Raw genomic sequence first — 22079 nt, 5'->3', positions numbered from 1 at the left:
ATCCCTGGGTCGGGAAGATCCCCTGGAGAAGGGAATGGCAACCCACTCCAGTATTCTTGCCTGGAGAATTCCATGGACAGAGGAGCCTGGGCTACAGTCCATGGGGTTGCAAAAGTCGGACATGACTGAGTGACTAACACAATACACACACAATTAGTCGGAGTAAATAGTGCAGAGAAGGGAACCAGAGGAGATCCTATGAACCTGGCATCTTACAGCCATCCTTTCAAAGCTACCAATCAAGCTGGACAGTCAGGGCTGACCACGACACTGGCCGCAGGAGACCCCAGAGGACATCTGTCAGACTTTCGGGTACCGGTGTTAAGATGGCAAAACTGGCTTTTAGTTTTCATTTGAGTTGGGGGAATGCTTCCTAGAGAAATAACTTGGGAATGAGCCACAGTTACAGAGGTGGTTGTTCATATCAAACTGACATTTAATTCTGCTTCCCATGGGTTTGCAGTCAACTCCTGCGACAGAGGGACTCCACGAAGTGTGTCCTCCCTCCTCTCGGGGTAAACTCGCCACTGTTTTACCTGGGTTCCCTTCATACTTCTCACTCAGGCCCCTGCCTTACACACTGGCTGTTAAAAAATAGATAAATAAAAGGGAATTCCCTGGCAGTCCAGGGGCTAGAACTCATACTTTCACTGCAGGGGGCCTGGGTTCGATCCCTGGTCGGGGAACTAAGATCCTGCAAGCCATGTGGTACAGCCAAAAAAGAAAAAAAGAAAACAAAAACCCCACTGACTGTTTAAGTATTTACTACAAGTCCACGGGAAGTCCAAAATCTGGTGACCAAGAAGGTCTTAAAAGGGAATTCGGCTTTCTGGAACCCTCGTTTCCCCATGGGGCATAAGTGCCCGCCCGACTGCGCCATGCCAGGGAGGCTGGGGCGGCCTACTCACTGTAGTCCCCGTCGTCCTCGGGCAGCGCGGCCGCGTAGTCGAAGTAGGTGGCGTTCCAGCGCAGCTCGCGGGTCTTGGTGTCGTACATGGTAATGGTGTACTCTGAGAGGGGAACACACAGCGGCCTGTGACCTGCAGGGGCCACGCCACCTGCGGGGGTGCTGACCTCATCTAAATCACAACAGACGAACCCTCCCCAAACGGCGTCTGAGAAAGTCCAGGCTGTCCATGTGGGGAGACAAGAGGCCACGGGGAGGAGGACTGGAGTCCCGAACGCATGAGCAAACCCGGCCCACAGCCTGTGGAGCAGAGACAGGCCGCCCATGCTGTGCCCTTGAACTCAAGGCTCCCGAATCATGAGCAATGTCCTGGTGGTGTTTTAAGCCACTTAAGTTTTCGGGTGGCTTACCATACAACAGAGAGCGGACATTAGAAATCGATACTTAGATGTGGGATGGTGCCATGACAGAAACCTAAAACACGCGGCACTGACTTTGGGACTGGGAGGCAGATGGAGGCTGGAGGAGCAGTAAGGGAACAGCTGATGGAAGCGGAAAACGATGGGCCAGGTTAGGTGGTGGTGACACAGTTATTAGTAAGACCACTTCTTGCTGTAACTGGAAAAATAGAAAGATTTAAGCAAGTGATGAACTTGTGGCTCTGACTAAGGAGATTTCCAGGCAGAATGCAGAACACGCCAAATGGTTTCTCTTAACTGCGTTGGTACGACACAAGGCCGATAAGCTAAAGAGGAAACCACTCCGTTTTCAAGTTGAATGTAGAGGAAATATAGAGGGTCCGGGACTGATGCTCCAGCTGGAAAACACTCTCAACATAAAAAATGGCCTTAGGGAAGGACTTTGCAGGTGGTCCAGTGGTTAAGAATCTGCCTGCTAATGCAAGGAACACAAGTTCGATCCCTGGTCTGGGAACTTATATCACACACACTTCAGGGCAACTAAGGCTGTGCGCCACAACTACTGAAGCCGACGCTCCCTAGAGCCTGTGCTCCATAAGAGAAACCACCACTATGAGAAGCCCGTGCACTGTAATGAAGGGTAGATCCCGTCTGCTGCAACTAGAGAAAGTCCACACGCAGAGGCAAAGACCCAGCACAGCCAAAATAAATTAATTAAAAGAAAAAGGCCTTAGGGCAAAGATCAGGTTCAGGTGCTTCCAGTAAAAAATGGCTTCAGGGGTCAAGATCAAAGCAAAGATGAGGCTGTAAGACCCTCCTCTGGGGCCTCAGAAAGATTCAAGGTGATCCTCCATCGACCTGCTTCCCCTTGTAGCTCTATTTCAGCTGTCCGTTCCACAGCTCTCATGGAGCAGCGGTGTAGGTCCAGGGGGGCGCCTGTGAAATTTGGAAGGCGGGTCCCTGGAGGGAAGGGCCGCCTGCCCCACCCATTCACTCGCTGCGGCCTCTGTGCCCCACCCCCGCCACCTGTCAGCATCCTGCCAGACGTGGAGACTCGGCAGGCAAATAAGACCAAGTCCTGCCCTCAGGAAGCCAACAGTCTAGACAGGAGGGCAATACGATTTAGAAACGCTTGGCGACAAGAGTTGAGAAGGAGGAGAGGGCTGAAGAAAAAGGTGGGAGATGGTACGGTGGGGAGGCTGCTGATGCCTAGAAAGGGCCAGCGATGGGCGGTGTGGACGGCTGAGGCTGAGGCAGCCGCAGAGGTGGGGGCTGTATCACAGGAGCTTCATAATCCCCGGGCAACGGGGAGCTCCCAGCGGGTATCATAAAGGGGAACAACATGGAAACCTGTGTGTGGACCAGACCCCTCTGGGTGCGTTCCAGAGAATGAAGCCTGGAGGCAGAGACCCCAAGGGAAGGCTATCTCAGGTCATTGTTTGCAATCAGGCAGGCTGTACACAATCAATGGTTCCTTCTTACCTGTTCGCCCCAGATACAGCAGAGAGGCTGATGGGCAGAGGCTGTCTGCAAAGGCTGATGACAGGGTCTGCTGCTTCTCCCCGGTCAGGAGGTCGATAACGTACCAAATGTCCTGCTTTTTACCTACAGGGTCACAAGGACACGTGGTGGTTAACAATCACCCAACATGGAAAAAAAAAATATCCCCACCAAATCAGCAGCCCAAGATGCTCTCTGAGCTGAGAAACAGGCCTGAGATTCTCACGAGGTTGAAGACACTTCTTTGATGCTCTGTGGGTGACCAGGTTAATGGTAATGGGCAGATAATAAAGCTTCTTGGGCCACTGGGTTCTATAACAACTTAATAACCTAGTCGTGGTATAAAAATGTCTCCACGCCTAATAACATAACAACTCACAGATTTTATTGCTCTGATGAGTAGCCTTAAATATGAAAAATCTGGCCTGTTAAGACAAACCTTTTCCCATAGACTAGGATCTATGTAAATCCAGAAATGCACCCAGGGGCTCATCTCCCTGGTAACCATCATTCACACATCTCAACATCCCTACTAATGAGCCCTAATGTAAAGAGGATCTACAGACACTATTTTATAACTCTAATTAGCTGGTAACTGTGACTGGGCAGTAGAGCTGGTGGCAACTACGTGCTAATGAGGCCAAAGTTATCTCAGCCTCGACCAGTAAGTGACTCCCCAGCCACACGCTACACCCCTCCTCTCGGTCAGCTGATTAAAAGGTATGAACTGGTGGACAGCGTAGCTAAACAACACAATTAGCAAAACTCAAACCTATGGTTACATACACCAGGGCATCCTGGTAATGGCAAGTTCCTAAGAAAACTGTTTTATAAACACTCCGTATTGTTTTAATAATTTTATTATCTGTTTGTTTATTTTTGGTTGTGCTGGGTCTTCATTGCTGCGTGCAGGCTTTCTCTAGCTGCGGGGCACAGGCTTCTCATTGACGTGGCTTCTCTTGCTGCAGAGCAGGGGCTACAGTAGTGGCAGCTCCTGGGCTTTGAGCACAGGCTCAGTAGTTGCAGTGCTCGGGATTAGTTGCTCCGAGGCAGGTGGGATCTTCCCGGATCAGGGATGGAACCCGTGTCTCCTGCACTGGCAGGCAGATTCTTTACCACTGAGCCACCAGGGAAGCCCAATACAGGGTATTATTTCCACTATGATTTCAAGATAAACACAGCTCCTGCCTGAAGGTCAACACCTTCACTGTGATGTGCACGTTTCTGTTTTGTAAGGTCTGTCTTCCAAAGACAAGCCTTCTCTCTGCACACTCGTCTCTTCCTACCTTATTGGCTATGTTTCCTATTTCAAGGGACTCTTGGAAGCCGAGTACCGAGATGCCAGCAAGCTCTCAGGGCACGTGAATCTGCTAAAGCTACACCTAGTTCTAACAGAGGGAGCATATGTGCCAGTCCACACGTCTGAAACTCGTCCATGGATCCTAACTTCCTGCTCCCAGCGACAAATCTTAATATGAAAAAGATCTGAAGATGGAGATAAAACATCACCCAACAGCTGTGGCCAGAATCCCTTTCTGTCTGGCCTGGGCACCCTTCTGGTTACTACAAGGACCGTTGACAGTCTGCTACCCAGACCCAGCTACCACTTTAATGATGGGTTGGGGCAACTGCCACAACTTTAAATGCACCCTAAGTAACGAATTGTTGGTCAGAGCTGGAAGATCAGCCAGATAACAGTGACTACAGATGGTGAGATGATGTTCAGAAGGGCCCGGGCATGGCTCAGAGCACAGAGAAAGCCTCTGTTGATCACTTCCCCTGAATCCCTGGGCCAGGGGCTTCCTCACTCTGAAGGTGTGGAAAGAAGAGCCCCAGTCTCCTTAGACAAAGATGTAAAATCTAGCCAGGCCCTGTGCTTGAGACCCAGAAACACACATAAAAAGCCTCCAAGGCATGAACAGGCCGTAAGCACTTTCAGTTCCTCAGAAAGAAAGCTGCTTTATAAATACAGGATATTATTACTACTATGCTTTCAAGATAAATACAGCTCTCCTTTGTGCCACAAATGCATTTTTATTGACATTTTGGGAGCAACCTGGTCAAAGAAAAGCAGCTGATCTGATGCTTTGAAAGACGTGACCCCTGTAGGTATGAAGGCGGCTTATCTAAGCAAGCTGTTAAGTGCTGTTTTTATCTAATATTCTGATAGCAGGAAATACTAAGAAAGCCCTATAATTAATAGGCAGAACCTGGCTTCCCTTTCTTGGCTCCGACTATTGTAATTCACTTTAAATTTCATCCAGTTGCTTCTGGGTATGTTGCAATCTGTAAATCGCAGGGGTAGGTCAACACAGCAGCTGAAAGCTTGTTCAATGAGTAACCATATGAATGGTGTCAGATCTGCTCCCAAGTGGGGTGGCGGGGGGAACCCTTTCTTAACTGGTCAGCTAATCCTGGCCTGAACCAGCACAACCGAGGCAAGAAAGGCCTTCCCCAGAAGGGTGGGTAGAGGAATGACTATACACACATCTCCTCTCTCTCAGACCCACCACCTTCCCAGATTGCGGCGTTCGCTTCCAAAAGGGATCAGCGTCAGGAACTCTTACCCATGTAGAGAATGCCATCTGAGCTTCGGCACGGAGAAGCCTGCACCAACTCAGGGATCGTAAAGGGAAGTTTCTTTAAAACAAACCAAAGAAAAAAAAAACAAAAAAGCAAAGCAAAAAAAAGTTAACAATGTCTTGTGCAATGATTACAATTTCACTGCAGTCTGTTTCTGTTACCCAATTCTGCTAAAAAGAGATGGCACATGGGGGTTTTCCTAACTGGAAACCAAGGAGAAGGGGGCACCCTAGGCTCCCCGCACACTGTGGGCAAGCCCTTGGCTTCCAGGTCCTGGGTGCCGGCCACACTGGGTCTTTTCTGTGACACGCCCCCTGGAAGTCTCTAGTCCAGAGCCCTTCTGGGGCTCTTTGACCTTTTCTGAAAAGACACACAAATATGGAGAGAACTACACAATCTTTGAAATCCTAAGGGTTGGGGGGGGGGAGGGAGAATTGCCCTGTCTTGGAAAACTGTCCCAGAGCTGCTCAGACGGGAGTAGAAAACACCCCTCAGAGTGGGAGTCAACCAGGAGACTGTCCTGAAGGGCGGGCTCGAGGGAAAAGAGAAGCCATCACTCTGTGGGCAACACAGGAGAGTTTGGGGAAGGAAGAGAAGTTTTGGTTTTTCTCTAGCAACGAATTCTCCTACTGAAAAACAGAAGAAGATTGGGCTTTTTGGTATTAAAAGGAAGTTATGGTAGGTGCCAGGAAAAGAAACTCAGAGCAGTCCGCATGTTTCAACTGCATTTCATCATAAAAACCGATCTTTCAGAGTTGACAGCTGACATCTGACAAGCTCTTTGGGTTCGAGTTTGTTTCAGAACACTTTATTTTTGGAACATTCTGTGTTCTTGAAACCATCCCGTGGATACCTGCCTCATGACAACTGTCACCTTTCTTGCCAAAAAGCAAAGTCAACAGAATTTTCAGGAACCAATAATGAGGATTTTCCTGTCATCCCAATGTTTAAACTAAGCCTTAGCAGAAAAAAGTATGCCCTGGAGAGGCTGTCCTGAGTGGGCTTCTTCCAGGTGTCTCTGAGGATTAGAATGTTGTTGCAAGGTTTTCAGTCTGGAGTGTTTTCCAGTCTGCAGTGTCTGGCTGAGTGTGGCCACTTTGGCCTCCTGATTCGAGGCCCAGGCTGGAAACCACGTTCTTGGAGCTGCTAAACCACACCAGGCGGTTTGCGGGTGGTGGCAAGAGCAGCCTCTGGAAGGTGGGGGTTCATGGAGCCCCCCTGCACCTGGTGCTTTGGCCTTGGGCACATTCCTTCACCTCTCTGGGCACACTTTCCATACCTCTGCTGTGAAGATGACCATATGTGTGGGCCCATTTCTAAATTCTCTTTCTGGGGAGCTTTTTAAAAAAATCCTGACAACCTAGGTCAATCAAATGGGGACTTTAGGATTGGGACCTAGACAGTATTTTTTTAGAGATTTTCAGGTTATTACAATGTGCAGCTAAGGTTGTGAACCACTGGTCTATTCTCAAATGGAGGTGGGAATGGAATATAACCCACCCACCCCCACCAAGGGGATGTCTACTGGGGGAGTGTACAGTGTTGCAAACTACACTGCTCCCCCAAATTAAGAATCACTAAAGTTAGGGATTTCCCTGGTGGTCCAGAGGTTAAGACTGCGCTTCCACTACAAGGAGCATGGGTTTGATCCCTGGTCGGAGAACTAAGATCTTGCATGCCAGGTGGCCAAAAAATAAAAAAAAAAAAGATAATAATAATAAATCACTAGATAAAGTGAGTCCTCTTCCTGAAGGAATATCACATCCTTCCAGTGTGCTGGGTGAGCCCTGAGAACCTGCTAGTACAGATCAGTGTTTTTAAACTCTGGGCTATACATTTAAAAGCTCATCAAGGGAGCTGTGAAAAGACACCTCTGCCCAGGTGCCAGTCTGGACCACCTGATTCAGATTCCCAGAATTTTTTGTAAGTTCTCAGGTGACCTTGATGTACAGCTGCGGTTGAAGTCAGTGGTCTAGAACCTCCGGAGCACCAGGAAGCTAAATACACTCACCGTCAGGCCTTCGTTGTTCTTGCCCCCAAGCGTGTACAGGCTGCCATCATTGGGATCTGGGAGGAAGGCAGGCCTGCAGATCAAGCAGTAAGTATTAGTGACAGATTACAGCCCAGGGCACAGAATAAAATACCAAAGCCAGGCAAAACCATGATTGGTAGGGAGGGGTGTGTGTGTATAAAACAATTCCATCCACTTCTTTTTCATCTTAGCCACAGATAATAAAATATCCTTCTGGTAATCTCCAATGGTCCCCAACCTTTTTTTGGTACCAGGGACCAGTTTTGCGGGAGACGATTTTTCCATGGACAGTGGGGTGGTGGGTAGGGGGGAGGGTGTGGTTCAGGATGATTCAAGTACATTCCATCTATTGTGCACTTTATGTCTATTATTATTACACCAGCTCCACCTCAGATCATCAGGCATTAGATCTCAGAGGCTGGGGACCCCTGGTCTATACTATACTTGACGTGGAAAAAAAAAAACAACCGGCAGTGGAAAACTAGTTCAAAACCTCAGAAGGGTAAATCATCATTTGGTCAAAGCATGCTGGCTAAAGGTACAATAGGGGAAAAGGACCCAGCAAGTCTGCTTTTCAGTTTCCAAGTCAGCTGCACATACGGACCTCAACAATTAATGTTTAATAGCATGGCATGGTACCTAAACAGGGAGAACAAATGTGTCTGTGGTGTTCCACAAACATTTATATTTAGGAGGCAATAAAAGCAGACACTGATAGCTTGACATGAGAAAGAAGCTGCCTAGGGGATGGGCCGGGTTCTCACCCACTGCTTCTCAGGGAGCAGGTTCAAGGTGCTCTTTTGTGACGCTAACCTGCTAACCACTGAATGACGACCAGTCACGCAGAAACCCCTGGCTGAATCTTTTCTCTCCCCAGTTTAGAGCATCATTTGAGGCTCTCAGAGATGCCATCCAAACTTTTACTCCAACATACACACTCTAGTAACAAGTCATTTTCTTGTCTCCTCTCCACAGTTTAGCACAGTGAATGGGGCAGAGATCCAAAGATGCCTGGGCCCTTTTGAGGACTTTGGAAGCTTAAGCTCAAACTCACCTTAAATTACATCTCAAAGAAGCCTTTTTAACACCCCTGCCTCCCCACCTCGCCCCTCAAGGAACTGACCACCCTCTTCCCAATGCAGGCTTCTTTCAAAGTACCCATGAGTCTTTCTATGTCTCAGTTATTCTCATTCTACTTACTATTAATATCTATGTACACATGTGCTCCCAGCAACTAGCTGCATAAACACTGACTGAGGAAAACAGAAAATGAACCAAAGGGGAGTGTGCGGCAAATCAGAACACTTACTCTTCCACGTGTGTTGGAACCTGCAGGACTGGATCTGTGCAAAAGAACAACAGAGGCGCTGTCAGACTCTAAAATGTCAAGATTCCTACAGTTTCCTAGGTCCAGCTCACAAGATGGACCAATAAATTTATCTACATGAGAAAACGTAGGTGAAGGCACTTTAGAAAACTCACACAAAAATACAAATGTAGGCTCTTGGGAGTGGGGCTGTGGGGGCGGGGGGGTGCTTCCCTGGTGGCTCAGCGGTAAAGAACCCACCTGCAATACAGGAGATGCAGGTTCAACCCCTGGGTCGGGAAGATCCCCTGAAGGAGAGCATGGGAACCCACTTGAGTAGCATTGCTGGGATAATCCCATGGACAGAGGAGCCAGGTGAGCTACAGTCCATGGGGTTAGACAAGAGTTGGACACAACTTAATGACTGAGTACACGCACACACACATGCACACACATACGCAGAGATGCATCACTCATGCAAGCTCTTAGGTCTGTTGCTGAGATTGGAGAGAGGGCTGAGGGCAGGATGGAACTGCTCTCAGGAAAACATGCCCGTGACTTGGAGGCTGGACATATAAGGAAGCACAGTGACAACCCACAGTGGACAACGGGTCACAGGGTCACTATCGGACACATTAAGGACTTCTAAACCTAAACCATCTCTGGGTCAGGTACCTGGCGTGGTGCTAGATATTTCCACTGGGAAAGCAAAACTGTGGCTTAAGAAGCAGTTTTGCTGTTGATGAGAATTTGACTGGATGGTAAATGGATATATCCCTTTGGGCCAGCAATATGATGACTTTAGAGCCTTTGAGTGTTCATTCTGCTTGATCCCCTTTGATCCATTAATTCCATGACTATAAAGTCTGGTTTAAAAACAACACAAAATATATAAAATGCCTTCTGAACAAAGATCTTCACAGTAGCATCACAGATGACCTAACTGTTCAGGGATGTGGTTAAATTATGGAATGTCCACTTGGCAGAAAATTAAGACTTCTAAAGTCACTCAGTCATGTCCAACTCTTTGCAACCCCACGGACTGTAGCCCGCCAGGCTCCTCTGTCCATAGAATTCTCCAGACAAGAACACTGGAGAGGGTAGCCATTCCCTTCTCCAGATCTTCCCAATCCAGCAATCGAACCCAGGTCTCCTGAATTGCAGGGAGATTCTTAGAGCTTCTAAAAGGGCTTATAAAGTTTTATAACTATATATGTTCAGGAGAAAAAAAATAACATTGTACCTAGAGTACTAATGCAGCTGAGATTAAAAAAAAAAAAAAAAAACCTATGTGTGTAAAAAAAGAAAAAAAACGAGACGGAAAGGTCAAAAAAAGTGCTAAATTGTAAGTTGCCTTTGTTGGAAATATAAATGACTTCCCCACCTTTTCCACATTTCCCCAAATTTCTACAAAAGTAGGCATTACCTTTGAAATAGGAAACACAGTTTTTCCTTCAAGTCATTTTAATATTGGGTTGGCTGAGAAGATTGTTCAGATTTGTCCACTTGATGGCACAGAAAAACCCAAACGAACTGTCTGGCCAACCCAATATTTGCCATCATCTGAGTGACAGAATTTCTCCTGGGCACAGATCACAAGGACAATCCTGAGTCCACGGGGTGGATGGGGGCCACTGACCTGGCAGTACTGTAACAAAGCTGAAATCCCAGGCAATGAGGTATTTCCAGCCACTGGGACCCCACAGGCTATAAGCCATGCTGCCCACAAAACTTCAAAGCTAGGGTCGAGGATGGCAAATGCTGTGATGTGACTCTGGATATAGGCTTTGCTTATGGTGACAGACAGCTGTCTAATTCCCTGGGTCAGCTGGGATTCTCAGATGAAGGAAACCCTTTCAAGCCTTATCATGTGTTGACTTTGCTTTGCTGGCCCAGCTCCCACATGAAGGCGGACCGGTGTTCACAACAACAGAGGCGCACATACCACATATGGTCTGTGGGCAGCAAACAAACAATTCATTAAAACCAAGAGCATTTCAGGAAACAGGAGGAACTTTCGGTTGGTGAGCACATGGTGATCGTCCCCATTAATCACCTCTCGGTACACTCTCACAAACAGACTGATGCAAGAGACAGGAAATGAGGGTGCCTAGCCCTCACCCTCCTGAAACAGACAAGCAGCAGTTATAACCCAGTGCCTCCAATGCATCCCAGAAGTTGAGCGTGCCAGGGAGAGTGAGAAGGCATGTTTCCAAGAAAACACAGCAGAGGAAGGTGTCCATTCGATTCGTTCTGGCCACTTAAAGGTGCCGCATATCAACAGAGATGAAGACGACACTACCAAATCCAAGCTGCTCACCAAAAACAAGACGTGGACACGGAGGGGGTTTCAGTGCCTGCTCCCGAGCTTATCTTTGCTGGTCAGTGTTTGCTCACTCTCAGGGTCTCCTCCTCTACTGTGGATTTTCCTGGTTCTCTAGAGCTTATTCAGCTTATCTGACATGGAGGCCTCAGGTCCCAAAGTGTGTCCTGCACCAGAAAGGTTCCAGTTAAGACACAGGCCGCTGGCAGGAGCCAGGGAAGGGTGGCTGGACATCTACAGCAGGGTTGAGGAGCCACGCTTCCTCCTAGGCTTAAGGGGACATGACCTCCAAGAGGGGCGCCTTCTCATTCACTCGTAAAATAGGGCCCCTGGAATAAACATCTGCAGAGCTGCATGCATGTCACAGCAAGCAAATGTGGAACAAGGACCCGTTCTGCATATTTTTCTTCTTAAAGAATCATTTGAATCTAAGGTTTCCTTTCAAATACTACAGGAAACTGGAGGATAATTACAATATTGTGATGGTTTTTGCCATACATTAATATGAATCAGCCATAGGTATACATGTGTCCCCTCCATCCTGAACCACTTCCCTGGTGGTCCAGTGGTTAAGACTCTGCATTCCCAATGCAGGGGGACATGGGTTCAATCCCTGGTCGGGGAACTAAGATCACACAAGCCACGTGGTGTGGCCAAAATAAATAAATTAATAATAATTTTTAAAGAAAACAAGGGAAGGAAACATAAGACAAAAAAATGGCAGCCTGTTGATAACTGTTTAAAGATAGAATTGACAACACTGGCCTGTCATTTTACTGTTCTCTCTACCTCTGCTTTAAATTTTCCATATTAGAAAAGTTTAAAGGATAAAAATATTTGAAAAGCCAGCAAAATAAAAGGAAAAAGCACCAGCTGAAAATGTGCCATGGAAGCCCAACATGAAAAGGAGTTGTTTTGGACTTAATAACGAGAACTGGGCTTAGGCAAGATTCTTGCTCTTAAAAAAAAAGTCACCTTCATGTGAAAAGAAACAGTGGCCTAACCCTAAGGCTATAAACAAACGCTGCTACAAAATAAGCCTCTCTATCTATGGAAACCGATAAGGACGAAAGCCATCTCACCACTCTGTTTTACTTTCAGAAAGGGCAGGAAAAAAAAAAAAAAAGAGTTACTTTACCAGTGTAAAAATGGGTGTTACTCAAGGGAAAGGTAAAGATATCAGGAGAGGGAAAAAAAAAAGAAAAAGCTGAAATCAGTTTTTGGTCTCCAAGATCAAGACAGAAACAGATCTGCCCACTGCTCCCCTGGGAGCGGCCACTGGACTCGGCTCCCTTGGAGGGTCCATTTCAGGCCTGATTTACTCTGGAAGATGACATGCATGGCTCCTGTTCTGTGCTGATGGAATCCCCCTTTTCAACCTGAGGCAGAAATGACCCAAGATAGACGTAAACATGTTTATCTCCAAAAGAAGTGAGTTTTCATCTTCCCAAGCATACCTTTTCCGCCATCCTCTCTCAAACCTCCTACCTCCTCCTCTGCACTGGGCCCTGACTGCACGCTGGACCCTGCTCCCTTCTTGAGCCCCGGACCTCGAGGTCTCAGTCCATCAGCAGCCACAGCCCTACGCTCCCAGCTGCTTCCCCAGCCCGCGGGCGATCCCACGTGCCTGCCGCTGCCCCCGCCACGGGGCTTGACCCTCCCCTCCCCCAGTCTCTCCACTTCCTGGCCTCTGTGGCCCTGTGCTACTGCCGGATTTTTCACTCATCTCTCTCTCCCCTTCTCTCCCATCTACTCCTCTCCCCTCTCCTTCCCTCTTCTTACTCCAACAGGGAAGAACTTTTCCTGGCTCTCGTCTCGGTTCCCTCCGAGAGCACACCCATCCTCTGTAGCTTCAACCATAATCACAATGGGGAAATTCTAGGTCCCCATCTCTCAAACTCTTCTTTCTGGACCCACTGGACATTTCCATCATCTCCTGCCAGCACCTCGACCACCACTTGCCCAAATCACACCCTCCATCATTCTCTCCAGATTGGCTTGGCGACCCTGTTCTCCTAGGAGACAGGCAGTCCTCAGACCACACTGCTGACGCTCATTTCTCCTGCAGAACCTGCCATCGGATGCCAGACTCTCTGGTCTATTTCATCATTCTGTTTCCTACTTCCAGCATCTTTTCAGCATCACTGGAACCCCTTGTCTTTTAAGAGCTCCCTTTTCTCCCAGTCTGTGTGCCCTTTGGGATCAGAAAAACCTAGGATTAAATCCAAGCTCTGCCACTCATCAGCTGAGTGACCTCGGCAAAACTACTTAATCTCTCTGAGCCTCAGTTTCCTGTCAGTAAAGAAAAAAATAAAGAGATAGAGATAATAACACCAAACTCAAAGGGCAACTTTATGTTGATTAAATAAAGTTAAATATATCTTAAGATTGTAAGTCAGTGCCTTGACATAGTGATGCTTCTGAAGACATAAATCAGATCATGGCTCTCTGCCACTCACAATCCATTGATGGGTATTTTGTTGCCCAGTAGAGGCCGATGTTCACCCAATGATCTGTGAATCCACGCAACCCCACCCTCCCACACCCACCCTGGCAGTCCCCCATTATTTCTTCCTTACTCTATTCCAGCCGTGCTGGAATACAGGCTCCTCCTGGACTACCGCCAAGTCTAAACCTGCCTTGGGGCCTTTGTGTACACTGTTCCCTGTGCCAAGGTCTTTGATCAAATGTCACCATCTCAGAGAGGCCTTCCATGACCACGTCCTGCCCCCCAGGACCCCCTACTCTCTTCCCTGCTTGATTTTTCTCCATGACACCGACCACCTCTGAAGTGCTATGTATTTTACTTTTTAAATGTCTGACTCTGGTCACTATAAGATCCGTGGGGGCTGGGATTTATCTTCTGCAGTTTGCCAACAAAGGTCCATATAGTCAAAGCTATGGTTTTTCCAGTAGTCATGTACAGATGTGAGAGTTGGACCATAAGGAAGGTTGAGCACTGAAGAATTGATGCTTTCAAACTGCGGTGCTGGAGAGGACTCTTGAGAGCCCCTTGGACAGCAAGGAGATCTGACCAGTCAATCCTAAAGGAAACCAACCCTGAATACTCACTGAAAGGACTGATGCTGAAGCTCCAATACTTTGGCTACCTGAAGCAAAGAGCTGACTCATTGGAAAAGACTCTGAATCATGCTGGGAAAGGTTGGGGGCAAGAGGAGAAGGGGATGACAGAGGATGAGATGGTTGGATGGCATCACTGACTCAATGGACATGAGTTTGAGCAGTCTCCAGGAGATGGTGAAGGACAGGGAAATCTGGCATACTGCAGTCCATGTGGCCGCAAAGAGTGGCACACAACTTAGCGACTAAACAACAACATATCCCCGACATCCTGGGTACTTTCCAAGTCCTTCCCTGGGTACTTCTTAACCACTGGTCCAGTGGTTAAGAATTTGCCTTCCAACATGGGGAACAGGTTTGATCCCTGCGTTGGGGAACTAAGATCCCATATGCCACGGAGCAGCTAAGCCCAAAAGCCACAATGAAGAGCCCATCAGCCGCAACAAACACCCAGCGCAGCCAAAAAAAATAGTGCCTGGCACATGAGAGATGTTCAACGTATTTACTGACTGAAACAATCAACAAATGCTAGTTTCCTTCCTACTTCCACTCTTGCCCTGCCTGGATATCCATCGCTGCCCATTCTATAATCCAGCAGCTATGCTCCATCAACCCTCCACCCAGAATCTACTGGGCAATCCCCTCTCCTCCTCCTCAGACTTCTAAGCACTGCTGAAGAAAACACCATAATCACTTGTGGAGATAGGAGAATGTAATCATGGCCAGCTGGGCCCCGTGGCATAGGAGATATGTTTATCTACTTCCTGTTCTGTTCCTCACAGCTGGTGTTTCAGACTTTCATGCCTTGCCTCCAGGCCCCTTCCTCTCCGCACATGACTCCCCTCTGTGGCACAGGGGAACTCAGAAACTTCCTACCCCTCATCCTCCAGGTTTGCCAACCCCACGCCACCCTGCATATTTCTATAAAAAGACACGCTTTCACCTTCACATTCACAGATACTTCACACTCACACATCTAGAGCCCCAGTATCCTGTCTCCCAGGGGTCTTCAAGTCCTTCTGGATAACTCCTTCCTTTGCCTGTAAGCATGCCAAACTCCTCTTTGCACCTTTCCTAAATGCATCCATTTGAGTCTTTTTGGTTGTGTTATTTGGCTACACCACACAGTTTGTGGGATTTAGTTCCCAGATCAGGGATTGAACCCATGCCCTTGACAGTGAGATCTCGGAGTCCTAACACTGAACTGCCAGGGAATTTCCTCAAGTGGCAATTGAATTGCATCACAGCAAAGGCCCCCAACTCAGCTGGGCAAAGACAAATCCTTGAAAGGAAAGCAGTGCAATCTAATGCTGAAGCTACTTAGGGCTCAACACTTGTGGAGGACTGCTATGTTTCTCTTAAAAGTCTAAAACTTCAGCTGCCATGCCCTGAGAGCTGACTGTGTGCCCAGGGCCCCTCAGCACACGGGGGACCACAGGCCTTAAGTATTCAAGGCTCTGCAAAACCTGGGCCTAATTCTTCTCCATCGCAACTCTTCCCAGAACTCAGCCCGTGCTTTCCTGTCTGTCTCTGAGGTCACCATCACCTGCCGAACTCCGTCTACCTCTGCGGGGCCTTCAGATGCCCCTTTCTCCAGGAAACCAAAGACTGAGCGCCCACTGCACTTGGCACTTAGCACGTTTCTCAGGTGACAGGTACTTAATTGCATGTGGCCTCTCTGGTTTTCAAAGATCTGGGGGCTGGATTGAATTTTAAGCACTTTGTAGGGCAGGGACCATCTAGTTTGTTTCTTGAGAAATACACACGGGAAAGTGCCTGGGGCTTATGACAGTTCAGTGAATAATCACAACGTGCACTCCTGTGTAACTGCTGCCAGGGTCTTTGCTCCCCTTATACTCAGCAGGTAAAGCTGTCTGTAGAATGTAAGGAAGTCGATAATTTAAGATATCCAACGTCATACACGGAATGCAGTCACTCAGATAAGTTTATCTTAGTGAGAAGGGCTTTTCCACACAGAAACCTACATGATAAAAGCAAAAAAGAGCTGCCCAGGTGTAGCTCTGTTTGTTCACTCACACTTAAAAATTACTTAAATTTACGGGAAAAAAATGATACGGCGTTTGCTTCCAAATGATGGAGATGGGGGGAGCAGACAGTCATGTGTGAGTCGTCACTGAAGCTGGATACCTGAGACTTTCATACTATTCTCTTTACTTTTGTGTATGTTGACGTTTTCCTAAAATGAAAAAAAAAAATTTAAGAAGAGAAGCTAAAGAAAAAAAAAAGGAGCTATTTAAGGAATACCTTTCTGGGAGGGGGGTGGGGTGGGGTGTGGCGGGGAGGGTCTGAAAAGAAAGACCTGTTCTTCCTGCCCAGCCTCAGCTGTAGCATGAATCTTGACAGCCTGATCCTATAATGTCCCAAGGCTGGAAGAGAGAAGAGAAGCCCAGGGGAGGAGCATGAAGGACCCTGTCAGCACCATTTCAGGCTTCCCTCAACACAGAAAAATCTCTCTGATGAAGTCGGTCACCATTTGAGTTCATCGCTTCAGACCAGAGTTTGGGGCAGATGGCCTCTCTCTGCAGGTGACTCTGGGCCGACTCACTCTCACGCGGGAAGAAATCAGATCGCTTTGATTACAGAGGCTGCAAGAACAGGCTGCCATCTGACTGGAGCTCAAGGATCCCTATGGCATCCTTCCCGTCCCTAGATGAGTGCCGATATTTCTGGAACACATTGCTTCTCCGGTGGAATGTAGGTGGGTGCGGGCTTTACTGCCCTGCTCCTCCTCACCCTTCTTTCCAAAGCACCACCTCCCCGCTGCCCATGACGCAGCCCACATTTAAAACCAGCCCCGGGGCTTCCCTGGTGGTCCAGTGGTTAAGAATCCGCCTTGCAGTGCAGGAGACTAGGGTTCGATTCCAGGTCGGGACTAAGGTTCCTGCACACCTTGGAGCAACTATGAGCCCACAGGCTCTGGAGCCCAAGAGCCACAGCTAGAGAGTCCAGGCGCTGCAAGGAAGGTTCCCATGTGACCCAACTGAGATCCCGCCTGCGGCAACTAAGACCAGAAGCAGCCAACTAAATATCAAAGACAAAAAACAGCCTCAGGATCTCCCTGGTGGCCCAGTGGTTAAGAGTCCGCCTTGCAACGCCGGGAACGTGGGCTCGATCCCTGTTTGAGGAACTAAGATCCCACATGCTGCAAGACAACTAAGCCTTCAAGCCACGGCTAGAGGGCCTGCAAACTGCAACTGGAGTCTGTGCACTACAACAACAGAAATCCCACATTTGATGCAAGAGAGATCCCCCATGCTGCAGCTAAGGCCTGATGCAGCCAAATAAATAAATATTAAAAGACACAAACCAGCCTCCTCTCCGACTGGAAGACCTCTCCAGGAGCAAGTAAGATGTCTTGTCAGCTAGAAACTCTGCAAACCAGACCCTTCTCAGTGCCCCCCCAGCAGTGACCAGAAATGTCCTGGGCTGGCCCTCTTCAAAGGGATTGAAGCACTGAAAAACCACAGATGAAGTCCCAACCGCTCTATGCTCCCTGGAAGCCTCCCGGTATACCCAGTCTTTGAGAGCCTCCTTCCTTCTAGGAGAAAAATGACAAAGGGTGGACAGTAGGCGGAGAGACTGTGGAGAAGAAAGGGGTGAAAACCTTGGGATGTGGCGCGGTGGGCACTAAGGAGGGAGCAGCCGGAGGCTTTTGAGAAGAGAAATGTGGTACAAGACTCTGAAGGCAGGTGAAGACAGGCAGGCACCAGGGGACAAAAGGGGATGTGAGAAAGAAGCAGGAAGCACAGAGGGAGGGTAGCGTAGGAGGTGTCCCTGGTGGTCCAGTGGTTAAGACTCTGCACTTCCAGTGCAGGGGTGAGAGGGTTTGATCCCTGGTTGGGGAACTAAGATTTCATATGTCACGTGGTGCAGCCAAAAAGCAACAGCAAGAAGAAAACAAATAAAGAAAAAAAACGAAGGGTAGTGAGGAAGGCAAGGCCATAACCCCAGTCAGATGGTCTGAGACAGTTTGGGGGTGGGGTGGGGAAAGGAGGGGTGGTCAGAACCAAACAGGAGGGGAATAAAAACATCAACAGAATTTAGTCCCGATAAGAAAAATGAAGTGAAGAAACGGAATGAGTTTAAGGGGACACGGAGATTTTAATCCCAACTGATGGTGAAGCTAGCTTGGTTAGTCTGCATGCAAAAAGCTGCATTTCCTCAAGAAAATGCTTAAGGGTCTAGTATCCTTTTTTTTTTTTACATAAAAATTATTGGTAGAAACAAGGTCATTCAGCACTCCCCCACCTTAACTCAAAACTTAAGTCTCCTCAATATGGTCCATGCACTCAAGTGAACCAATTAGGGACTCCTTCTCCCCAACGGCGGCCCATTTCCTTCCTCCAGAGGGAAGGAACTTGGGTAACCTGTGCCCTAAACTCCCATGAAAGTTGTCAGGTCCAAGTTGTAGGGCAGCAAGTCTCAAATTTTCCTCAAAATTCAGCTTACATGACAAGAGCGTTTTAAAATAGATCTCTGATCAGAAGCTCTTAAAATCCACAGTGAAATTCCAAATCTTATCAGAACTAGGGGCCGTAAGCTTTCTTTCGGGGTAATCTCTTCGAGGGGCTTCCCTGGTAGCTCAGCAGTAAACCACCCACCTGCCAGTGCAGGAGGCTTGGGTCTGATCCCTGGGTCAGGAAGATCCCCTGGAGAAGGGAATGGCAGCCCTCCCCCATAATCTTGCCTGCAGAATCCCATGGACAGAGAAGCCTGGTGGGCTACAGTCCACAGGGTCACAAAACAGTCAGATATGACTTAGCAACCAAACAACGACAATCTTTGCAAGTCACCAAATGTCATGTTTGATGAAGATGATCCTGTAGAAATACCAATATAATCTGAAAAACCAGCCATCATACCAAAGGCTGTCGAATTCTAAGGTCTCACTCATCCTTGCCTTGGCAGAAGTAACTCAGGCTGAAAAACACACCCTGCATGCTACAACCAACCACGAAGGAATTCAAGCTATAACCAATCGTGAAGGAGGACAAGATGATTTAATGCTTGGGACTCCGCCCCAGTGCCTCAATTCTGGAGTGATGAGAGTGTTCTCCCAAAGGTAAGTAAGAGGATGGTAACTAAGTCACAGCCAAAACTGGCCTTTTATCCTGAGCTTCAATATTCACAACTGTATTCCAAAACACACCAAGGAACGTTGCAGAGAATGCCTGTTGGAGCTGAAATCTCTGCTACTGTGTGTGATGATCGCTATTTTTTTTTGGCCATGCTGCGTAGCATGTGGGATCTTAGTTTCTCAACCAAGGATTGAATCTGAGTCCCCTGCAATGGAAACGCTGAGTCTTAACCGCTGGACCACCAGGGAAGTCCCGAGACCACTATTTCCAAGAGCCCCTCCATAACATGGGACATATTGCTCTGAGGCAAACCCCAGGCAAGTGGGAGGGACGTGAATGGGGGCACAGATACATGAGGCTGTGTACCAGCCCGTGCTCACTGAAGCTAAGTGACGGTTGCAAGAGTGTTCATTAGGTCATCATCTCTTGGTCTGTGTATGTTTAGACTCTCTTGATAAAAAGCAAAACACTCAAAAAAAGAAAACACTTTTTCAAGAGACTCAAAAGCAGAAACAGGCCTCTCTCACAGCCCCTCTCAGAAACTTAATTTTTAGTCCTCCAAAACAATGGAGAACAAATAAACACTTTTCTGTGCTTTGGCAATTAGGGACAAAGGCAGTGATGGTGTATCTTAAGCCTAGAAAATTCCTTAAGAGAAAATGGATTAGAACTACTAACGAAACGTCGGCCCCTTTCCCAACCTCCCTTCTCTTGAGTGTCGCACAGAGTTTTCTCTCAAGCCTCTGAGGGTGGCTTGCTAACACTCTTGGGGTACACGAACCCTGCCTGAAGAACAGGAGAGAAAACCAACTGCAGAAAGTCATGAAAAGCCACGTGCAGCTCAAGATCAGTAACTGGAACATGATGACGCATCCTGAGGAGGCAAAGCCCAGCCTCGCCCGCTTCTCCCTGGGGCCCGAGCCGGCATTGGGTGTCTTAGAAGTTTACTGAGACCCCCTCCTTCAAGGAGTTAGAAATCCACCAGGAGGACAAACATAGCCAGAAGTTCACAGGAAGCAGGAAGGGCCGGTACAGAGGCTTCAGCGCGCTGCCTCTGGAGCCTGATGAGGGAGGGGTTCACCCTGCAGCAGGCGTCCAGGAGGTGAGCTGTGAAGGGGCCTTAATGGATGGAAGGGGGCCTGGGCAACACTGCAGGCCGCTGGTGGGGAGAGGCCATAAGCAAAGGCCCCGTGTCTCCGAGACCTGGCGGCAACGAGTAGCTGAGGCTGGAGAGGTGGGTGACAGCCGACTGTGAAGGGGCTGACAGGTATGATCAGGAGCTTAGACCTCACCCTGGGGCCCAGTGCTTCTCCAACTGACTGTGGGGACCAGTTGGGACCAGGGCCAACTGTTGAAAAGTCCAACCCCCCAGGAATGAAGCTTCTGCTCCCTTCTGTACTTCTCTCCTTACGGGCGAGGAACACGGGTGGGCAGACCACGCTCGGAGGAGCACTGCGATGGACAACACCTAGAGCAACACCTTTCAGCAGGGGTGCAGCGTGGTCTGGGCAGCCTTTTCAGAGGGTGTGTCCGCCGGCCATGTGCTGGGTGATGGGGAGCGTGAGGCAGGCAGCAGGGATGGTGGTCAGGAAGCTGCTGCATGGATCCAGGAAGTGCATGTTGAGAGCCAGGCTAAGACACTGGCAAGGGGGACCGGGAGGAGGGGTCAGGTTTGAGAGGCCCTCCGTGAGACCATGTGACGGGACTGGGTGACCAAGGGGCAGAGCATCGCTCTTTTCTGGCCTGGGTGGCCCATAACTGTCAGCACAGGTAGGAACTATGAACAGAGGCACAGGGTTGGAAATTCACAGGAGAAGATGTTCTTCAGGCTTCAAAGAACTAATTTTGTTTTTAATCCTTCCCTCATAAGAAATCTCCAATATTAACCATTTAGGGGGAATCTCAGGAGTGTGGACCTCTCTGGCTGCACGGGTAGCTATTTTTATAGTTAGTAAAGAATGGTTCTAAGGACTTCCCCGGTGGTCCCGTGGCTAAGACTCCACACTCCTAGTGTAGGGGGCCTGGGTTTGATCCCTGGTCAGGGGACTAGATCCCACACACCATAACTAAGAGTTCTAATGCTGAAACCAAAAGATGCTGTGTACCACAACTAAGACCCCAAGCAGCCAAATAAAGAAATGTGTTTTTTTTTTTTAAAGATATGGTTCTAAATTAGACCTAGTCCTCTGGACCTACTATTACAGGAAAGGAGATGGAAGGGAATGGGAGTGGGGGTTGCTACAGAACCATCTGAAGTTTAATAAAGATTTGAGTGTCAGACTCCAAGGGGAGTATAAGAAGCCCTAAACCAGTCATGGCAATACCAAAGAGAGTCCTTTAATTCCACCAGGCCGAGGCAAGCTCTGTGAAATGAGTCTAACCCAGAACATGACAGCGACGTTCTCAGTTTGTGTCTGGGCTGGGAGTGCAGAAATGAAACACACTCAGTCATGTTCAGTGGTGAAATTTCAGAGACAGACAGTGGTGCTGTTGCAGTTACAAAATCACAGCTTATTGGGATCACACCTACGGGAAAATGTCAGGACTCAAATCTGTTTCCGAAAACAAACAGAACTTGTTTTCTGTACTAAGTGGAGTTTGCTGCTATGTTGTGAAAAATCTCCATTTCTGGGAACAGCAGCACATGTTTGGTTGAGGAACAAAAGCACCTGCCAAAACCATTCTGTGGATAGAAATTAAAAAAAAAAAAAAATCACTCCCAGTTTCTTGGTCCCTGAAAAAAGTAAACAGTTAGGAAACCACAAAATGGAATAACAGGTAAGTGTTCTGCAGAACCCCAGTTTGATGACTTAGAGGTGTCTGCATCGG

The 22079-nt window shown here is 48.2% G+C and overlaps 1 protein-coding gene across 2 annotated transcripts in view; it reads right to left on the bottom strand.

Annotated features, from left to right (window-relative positions):
- ERN1 (endoplasmic reticulum to nucleus signaling 1) overlaps window positions 1-22079 on the bottom strand; it is an 82034-nt gene that overhangs the window by 27316 nt on the left and 32639 nt on the right. For both annotated transcript variants that reach the window (XM_043464638.1, XM_043464648.1), the window contains exons 3-7: window positions 8751-8784; window positions 7421-7493; window positions 5394-5466; window positions 2809-2931; window positions 909-1010 (exon numbers count right to left, since the gene is read on the bottom strand). In XM_043464638.1, the coding sequence (XP_043320573.1) occupies window positions 909-1010; window positions 2809-2931; window positions 5394-5466; window positions 7421-7493; window positions 8751-8784 (405 nt within the window). The remainder of the gene's footprint in view (window positions 1-908; window positions 1011-2808; window positions 2932-5393; window positions 5467-7420; window positions 7494-8750; window positions 8785-22079) is intronic.

The sequence above is a fragment of the Cervus canadensis genome, chromosome 1, assembly GCF_019320065.1.
Source record: "Cervus canadensis isolate Bull #8, Minnesota chromosome 1, ASM1932006v1, whole genome shotgun sequence".
Classification (NCBI taxonomy): Eukaryota; Metazoa; Chordata; class Mammalia; order Artiodactyla; family Cervidae; genus Cervus; species Cervus canadensis.
The sequence above is the reverse complement of the archived record's forward strand: the minus strand, read 5'-3'. Positions and strand labels throughout refer to the sequence as shown.